The sequence below is a fragment of the Anguilla anguilla genome, chromosome 9, assembly GCF_013347855.1.
Source record: "Anguilla anguilla isolate fAngAng1 chromosome 9, fAngAng1.pri, whole genome shotgun sequence".
Lineage (NCBI taxonomy): Eukaryota > Metazoa > Chordata > Actinopteri > Anguilliformes > Anguillidae > Anguilla > Anguilla anguilla.
In genome coordinates, this window is record NC_049209.1 from 41446250 (window position 1) to 41454968 (window position 8719).

The window sequence follows — 8719 nt, forward strand, 5'->3', positions numbered from 1 at the left end:
TCCCAGAATATCATACAGGCGGAAAAAAAAGCCCAGAAAATTGCAGACTATGATCATAATATTGCTCATGTCTAGATACAACAGCAGTGTCCGCCTAGTTAGGCATTACTCTACTTTCAGCTGAACTGGGTCAGTGTGATTTGCGTTTTACGCACTGATTATAGCCCAGAAGCCCGGGACATGTGCATGACACATGCAGCTGTGGGCGCCGTATGAATTGCCTGGAAAGCGATACAGGCAGAGAGTTAAGGAGCACTCAGGTCAATTAACACGTGGTCTGCCGCGCCACGTCGCTGCCAGTGGGCACAGTCGGTACCAGGACAGTCTCCAGCACGCCGGCTGGGGGAGGGGCTTCCTGCGGGTCCAGACTCCGCTTTTATGCCCCAGTTCCTCCCATATGCTCACAGGGGTGGAACTGCAAAACGAGTATGCGTGAGCAAAACATGAGTCGTATAATTTCATTTCGTTCTTTAAACACCAAGCACGCAGTTATGTTTTTTTTTAACAAAATGACACACCAGTTACTGGAGTGCGTTAAGCAATCTGATTCCCTGATTTGGAAAGGGGATTTCAAATGCGAACATGCCCAGTTTCGAAAATATGGGCTTCCATTATACAGCTGGATATGAGGAAAAACCAAATGCAATCTAAGGGGCCTTCAGTGAAAGAAAAACTCAAGCATGGGATACACAATAACCATGAAATACAAAATAATACCAATATCCAACAGGTATTTATATATAAATGTGAGGTAACATGTGTGAACCATTCATTCCCCTGTCAACAGATCGTTTAGCTTGGCTAGATTTTACGACTATGACAGGAAACAACCCTGAGCAAATATGCACGTTCCAACATACAGGACACCATTATGAGTTCTCAAAAGGTGCTTGAAGAAAGCCTGTCACTGTTACACCATATTCTTAAAGTTGTATCGTAAATAAAGGCCAGTTCAAATTTACTTTTTAGAACTGTATGAAAGAGGAGAGCTTGTAACTAATAGAAGAACCTGAAATGATGGATGATAATAAAACCTTAAATGACTGCTTTCTATTTTGACCAGTTTCGATAAAATAAAGCAGGGAACCATATGCTGCTTGGATAACTTCTTAAACCATATTGTTATCAACAGCATGACAATTTTAATAATACATTTACATTATATATTATGAAAGTAGTATTCTCCCCTAAAGGCTATTTGCTACTGCAAATCAAAAGCAAGCTTATGGTTGTGGTGAGCAAATGCAAAAACAGTATGTGCCATTCTGGCAAAATGACAGTTGCTTATATTGGCAAAATGACAGTGAAACATGTGACTTGAGCTGTCAGACAAATCACACACTAATCAAGCCGGCAGCAGAAGATCCGGTGGGAATTTGCCAAACTACTCTCCCTACCCATGCCAAAATCTCCATCTGAGAAGTGGAAAAGAAGCCGTGAAAATGGAGGAGAGTGGATGTTCAGCCTCTCTGATTTCACAGATGTGAGTAAATCCTTCACTAATGGCGAGCCTCCATTTTCTGTGGAAAAATGTAAAGCATTCCAGATTGCTGGATCGCTTATTCTTGAAATTAATAATGAAATTATTTTCAAACTAAAGACGCATGAGTTTGCCACATGTCACATTTCAGGCAGACCCTTCTGACGACCCAGCAAGTAGCTCAAACGCACATCCCAGGTAAAATGCGGTAAAAGGAATCCCACCATTTCACGGATCTCGCAAACCTTCGTAAAAATGAGCCCCATCTCAGAACATTTGTTGGGCATCCATAAAAAACAGCAAATAAATAATTTAGTACAAGGAATCAGTTCAATTCTAAGACAGCGCAGTCGAAAACAACGCGTGTGACGTGCAAGGTCTGAAAACCGACGCTCCGACGTGGCCTACACAGTCCGGGGCCACTGTGGCCCTGGCCCGGTGCCACACCAGCTAGCCGCAGTACAGCAGGGCCCTCGGCTCCTCGGTCCACTGAAAAGAGCGCACTGAAGGCTGGCGCGGTGTTTGCCCCAGTGGCTGGGTTGCCGGGGCAACGGGAGATCCGGGGAAAATGAGCCGAGCGAGGAGCGGAGGGAACACAAGGCCTCATTTTCACAATTGTGCCTCGCCACCTCCCACCCTCTGAATTCTGCCATTCACAAGCAGCGCACAATGACCCGGGCACAACTCTTCAAAGGCCCCTCTCTCTCTCTCTCTCTCTCTCTCTCAGAGGCCTGCGTTACAAGGATTGCTGGGCCTACAAGCCTGGTTGAATCCACCAAACAGGAAGTCGAATTGGTTACTTACAAACAAAACAGCCTTGTCTTAACCTTCAGTCAGACTTGCAAGATTCAAGGCTTATCATTTTTCCTCCACACAATTATTAATTTTCATCTGTGCTAAAACATTACAGAACCCATTTAATTGTAGATCAAGTTAGAGGTTCTATTAGTTTTTTCTATTCACTGAATTTCTGTCTGTAGTACATCCAGAATTAAATGGAAAAAAAAATTACATTAAATAACATTTTTGTTGTTATCAATCTTTTGTGCATGAAATATTAAAGGCATTCATTTTGTAATATTCAACTGAGTTTGAGTGACTGAGCATCCCATATCTCTCCATACAGTTGATGTAGGAAGAAAATCGCATCCTGTTTCTTTTTATATTCCTAAAAACATTGTGAAATTTAACAAGGATTGCCACCTCTGCACAAACCAAATTTTAAAATCACACATAGCATGAAGTTTTGACTATGTAAAACACAGCTTTTCAAAAAATTTGAATTAATTTTTATTTTTAATTTAGGGCACTCATGTTCAGCTCAACACATAGCCTACTAAAACAATATTTGAGTGTGATTCACAGATTATTACAAGTGAGGTTCATCATTTTACATCCAATTAGCAGAAGAAGAATTTTAAACATGGGTTTTTAAATCAGAAACATCTCAGTGTGCAGAAAGTATCCTCAGAAAAATGTCTGAAATGATCATTTCTGAAACAGCAGAAAGAGAAGAAGGAATAATGTGGAACTGGCAGGGCAACTCAAGATAACTGCTTTCATTCCATGAATGATGCCTACAAGCCCCCTGAAGACAGATTGGCTTGGAAATTTTAAGAAGAGGTTACTATGAGATGGAAGTTCACATTTGGTGATGTCTTGCATTGGCTGAATGGGCCAGTCTTGCAGTTGAAAAGCAAGCTTCAGGTATACACCTGAAGGATTACAGACATGGTAATCAAGATAAACATATTGTAAGAATGTGCACGGCATATTCTCCAGTTTACTGAGATGATGTCTCATGATCGCAACACTTTCGCAGGAAGAAAATGCGTTTTTCCTGTTTTTTAAACATAAACTAAGGAAAACACAAGTTGAAAAAACAGGGAGATGCACAATAAAAGCATTCTTTGAACAAGAATATGCTTTAAACAATTTCACTTTCCTATCTGTAGAATAAATTATCTTGAAGGTAAGTATAAAGGAAAACCATGTTGAATCTGGGATCCATGTACATCACATTATTCAGCAGACATGTTGATGAGGAGGTGAGAGCACATTCCAACAATTGGCTGAGTATATGGTCACATGGGACTAAATCTAATTATATATACAACAAAAGTTCTTCCTTGGATTCACACAATACCTAGTTTCTATGGAATTATTCATAAATACACATTAAGACATCTGTGAAAGATATTACAAATAATCAGAACAGTCAAGTTTGAATGGCAGTGATCAAATTATGCCACTATTTTAAAAATCTAGACTGAAACCATAATTTTCACCAAAAAGCAACAACATACAGTATAGGCAAAAAACCAATGCATTTGGGGCGACATAGCTCAGGAGGTAAGACTGATTGTCTGGCAGTCGGAGGGTTGCCGGTTTAAACCCCGCCCTGGGCGTGTCGAAGTGTCCTTGAGCAAGACACCTAACCCCTAACCCCTAACTGCTCTGGTGAATGAGAGGCATCAATTGTAAAGCGCTTTGGATAAAAGCACTATATAAATGCAGTCCATTTACCATTTTGTGAAAATCATGCAGACCTCCATCTAGACTTTAGAGCAGGGACCCCAAGCTCCATTCCTCAGGGGATACAATGTCTGCACACTTTTACAGTTTCCTTTCAATCAGCAGCCAATGAAGGCCCTAGAAACAAAGCGTGTGACTAAAATAAAGTACTTGTGCTGAGGCACACTGAAAACCAGAAGATTCTGCGGCCCTCCAGGATTTGCTCTGAGATCCCTGAATTAGGGTAAATGTTCCAAGCCAACCGGACCTTGGGTATAATGCTTAATTCCCAGGTGGGGCACTGCTGTTATACCCTCGAGCAAAGTACAACACTTAAAATTGATTCAGTAAATGCAGCTGCATGCATGGATTGTATGCACTCAATGTAAGAAAGTCATTCAGGATAAGATGTCGGCCAAATGCCGAAGAAATGTTTATTTAAAAAATGAATCCTGAAGCTCATAAGCAATGAATAACACATATGAATTACAGCTGGGCTTCAAATAAGATGTTGATCAGACAGTGATATTTTAACTTTTACGTATATCAGATGTGTCAGAGTCTAGTCCTAGAGGGGCATCGTGCCTGCTGGTTTTCAATGTGTTTCATCACCAGTCATGAATTGAAGGGGTGGATTGAATCCATGCATCAAGGCTTTAACTGAGGCTCATTGAAAGGAATCCACAAATATCTGCAGACACTTCGGCCCCCCAGGACTTGAGACTGACACCCCTGGTGTTTGAGGAATCAAAAAGTTAATTGACACAACAAGCTCATAATATATATATCTTTGCAAAAGGAGTGATGCTTTGGTCAACTCAAACTTTTTAAAGACTCACACACAGTGTATGGCACTCTTGAAATGTAGATAGAGACATACTGTAGCAGGGTCTCAGTGTGAACATTGTGGGATAATCTCACAGTGCAAAACAGACCTTTGTACATGGTACATGGAAAAGGAGTAACAATGTAACAAGCAATGCAAGCTAGCGAAAGACCATTAAGACCATTCAACGTGAGTACAGCTTGTTGATGATAAATGTACCCAACTCCGGAATAACGTCTTTAACAGAAACTTTCAAAGCATATATTATTACATAAATAAATGTTGCATCATTAAAATATTCAAAATAAAGGTCAGAGGCACGACTAAACACTTATGTGAAGGTTCTCCTGCCATTTATGGCACATCACTCCTCACTTTCTGTACTGTTTTAATCACAAATGTCCTATGCAGTCCCTCCCACTGATATGACCTTTTAATACAAACATAGATTTGCTCTGTCATGCCTTTCAATCCAAAAGAAAAGCATGACAAGTATCTCAATGTGTCTTCTGCTCTTGGCTTGTTCTCATTAGCTTTGCTTTGATGTGGTCATATTTCAGTAGCTGAGTAGCGAACACAACACACTCCTCATCAACTACTTCCTGGTTGTCAGGACAGATGTGAGATGGTGCTAAACTGTGAAATTTGAATCGGCCATTAACAAAAAAGAAATAATAAAATGATACGATACATATTTGAAATTTGGATAAATTAGGATAAGACTGCGAATATGTATGCTTATCATGCAAATTGAAAACAATATGAGCGTCACTTCTCGAAATAACTTTTATTAGTTATTTTAAACACAAAGCTAATTTTAATTCTGAAAACTGCAATTCGATCAGCTCGACTGGTCTTTCCAGATGTTTCCACAACCAATTCAAACCACTGATGCCAGCCACCAGTGAAAAAGGAGCTACTGATATTACTGAAGTTTAATCTGATAAGAAATATAACCAGGAAGTGGATATCCATCCTCCAAAAAAATATAGATGGGAACTACTGTTGCCTTACTGTCTTTCTGTGTTGTCGTGCCAGAAGATGACCCAGCAGAAGATCTTCCCACAGGACTGGAGTGTTTTGGGCCTCTTCCCGGAATCTTTAGTCCACTCGGCTTCAGCATATTCATAACTTTCTGCGCAGACACGTACACTGAAGTTCCCTGGCTTTTGGGGAGCACTGGTGTAAGTGTTAGGCGTTAGAATGTTTAACTTCCCCTCCCATTTCACCTGTGGGCCAAAGCAAAACATAACCAAATGTGTTAATATTTCACAATTTTGCATTGCTCTCATTTGTGGTCACCCTTGCAGGGCCAGAACTCTTTCAAATTCCAACTACACATTAGCCACCACACACAACACAATTCAGCCAGCTATTCCAAACTCTCCAAAATCTTACCCAAGAGGGGATTCCACCATGTTCTGTACTGGACTTCCATACCAAGTGAACCCTGGTTTCCTCCCAGGGAAGCATGCCAAGTATGGTATGGCCAAGTACATACATCGGTGAAAAAATGGACAGTTTATGAAAGAGGTTGAATTTATGTTGTAGAGCATCCTGTTTGGATAAACCCAGTTAGAACTTTGCATCTGCTACTCAATTCCCTAGCTAACCTGGGAAACTAGCCAGCACATTCAAAAGGAAATGCTAAACCCCAAGCCTGATACATAAGTTGTCACTAAACAGCTGTAATCAGTGAATATCAAACATTAAAACACACCTTAATAAATACATCAGCGCAAGACTACTACGTAGCCTACATTCAGTGGAGAACATGAATGGGTCTTGCATTGTCCAGTAGCTAATGCTGCCATGCATTGTTATTTAAGTTTAACTAGAGTGAATGAGCCGGTGGCGATGCAAACTTCTTTAAGAACCTTAATATGATTTGAGCACGATAGAGTCATGGCTTTTTGACATTTGAAAACAGTAGCTTCTTGGCATTCACGAGAACTGCACGCCACCTGACATCGCTGCAGTATTCAAGCACATGTCGCAATCACGCCGACTACCCTTTCATTGGAGACTGGACAGCAAAACGATAGTCTACGTGGTTATACACATTTTCTTTTCATGTTCGTAGAAAATACACAAGGTGATGTTCGCATTACTCCCTATAATCACACCCACGGTACGTTTCCGATTAAACAAAGCATAGCTTAGGGAAGCAGCTCTAGTCTGAAAAGTAGTTTAATGCATATCACTACATTTCTGAAATAATTTAGATTCAGTAACCTGTCATTTTTCTGTTCGGTGTTATGTATGAGGCTATACCTGCACACGCTGTCAACCACTCGTATAGGGACACCAGACGTCAGACAATGCCAGATGCAAATTCGCGATTTTTAGACTAATTAATACAAAGGGCCAAATATATGAACCAAAACCCTTCGGCGTAAAAAATAAATTATACAAATATGCATATTTAGGATATTTCTCCCATTTTATTTTGTTCTATTGTTTGATCACTGCAGCGTGGCCCGTATTGGTTTTCAATTCACCAGCTGTACAAATAGAGATTAAAGTGTTAGAACAAAACCCTTACCTTAAATATCCGAGATAACCAAATATATCCTGTAGTCGTGGAGAAACTCTGACGTTCCGTAGCAGACACAGCAAAAGTAATCCTAACGTTAGCAATTTATCAGTAGCCTGCCACTCCCTACAGCCACACACGGAGATGCGAAAAATATGGATGCTGAGCTAGAAGTGAGAGGAAGCGTGCGGCAGGATGCAAGCCGCAGTATCCAGACAATTGAAATGCCGGGTCATCTTACAAACGCGGGTTGCAGGCAATCGAATAGTATTTTCTGTCTGTTCTTTATCCTATAGGCCACCAACACGAGACCGCGTGCTTTGTATGTTCTGTAGGCTATGTGTTAGAGATTTTCAGTAACGCAGCATCAGCAGCGCAAATCCTTCTCAAGGAAGGTCCTGCTAAGGAGACAGAGCAATGGATTGGGCTGTTCTTGAACTGTGCTGAACAGAGGGGGGAGGTGGCTCCGCTATTTTTTCGCTTTCGGCTGTGTTCCTAGTCAAGCTCGGTCGTCGGCCTTGTTTCGTTTTTTCTCTGTTAACTGTCTCCCTCTGGCACTGGCTGAGCCAGACAAAAGGCGAAGGAAAAGAGCGAGTCAAGCGAGGAGAAAATCGTGACAGGGAAGAGAGGAGGGCTGGTCGCCCAGTTGTTAGCAAAAGAATTGCAAAGGAGGAATATTGTGAAATTGATGGTTTCCTCCTTTAAACTGTGAAGAATGAGGACAGACCACGTTTGTCTTACTAACACCTCATTAATGGTACATTTGGAAAGATGTCCTCCAATTGGATACAAAGTAGTCCCTTCTGTCCAGCTGTTAAGAGTTTAGTAATGGAATTTGAGTACATCCGGTGCTGAATTACAGAACAGTGCTGTGAACGGGCATTAGGCGAACTCGTTCCAGTTTTAGTGGGTCATCATGTAGGCTGAAACAGCTATAAATGTAGCCTACATTTAAAAAAATATTTTAAAACAATTATTTACAGTCTGGTCGCATTTAGGGCAATTGAACAAATAGTTATTCAGTAGACCTACTGTGTGTTTAAAACACACACACACACACACACACACATGCAGGCCTCAAACAAAACACATTCTGCATTCATGCACCATATTTTAATTATTCCACAGGGTTTAAGAGCAATGCTCAAATAATTTGTGTTTTTAATAAGAAAAAGGTGTGCAGCCCTTATTATGTTTGTTATTTATAGATGGGTAAAATGCACAAAAACTGTATTTGAAAGCTAGTCATTTTTAGTCATAGGGGTCGTAGTTGAGTGGACCACCAAGCAAGGAGTCATACATAAGTAGCGACTATAAGGTTTTTCACAAAAAGTGAACTAGAGGTTTCACACATTTGAAAATT

The 8719-nt window shown here is 40.7% G+C and overlaps 1 protein-coding gene across 4 annotated transcripts in view; it reads right to left on the minus strand.

Moving 5' to 3' along the window:
• The window catches only part of clip2 (CAP-GLY domain containing linker protein 2), a 31870-nt gene extending 23831 nt beyond the window's left edge, over positions 1 to 8039 (minus strand). The window contains exons 1-2 of one of the 4 annotated variants that reach the window (XM_035434115.1): positions 7366 to 8039; positions 5835 to 6049 (exon numbers count right to left, since the gene is read on the minus strand). In XM_035434115.1, coding sequence (XP_035290006.1) covers positions 5835 to 5949 — 115 coding nt within the window. In that variant the 5' untranslated portion in view covers positions 5950 to 6049; positions 7366 to 8039. The remainder of the gene's footprint in view (positions 1 to 5834; positions 6050 to 7365) is intronic. The other 3 variants (XM_035434117.1, XM_035434116.1, XM_035434118.1) reach the window with 3 other exon arrangements.
• Between the last annotated feature and the right edge of the window lie 680 nt (positions 8040 to 8719).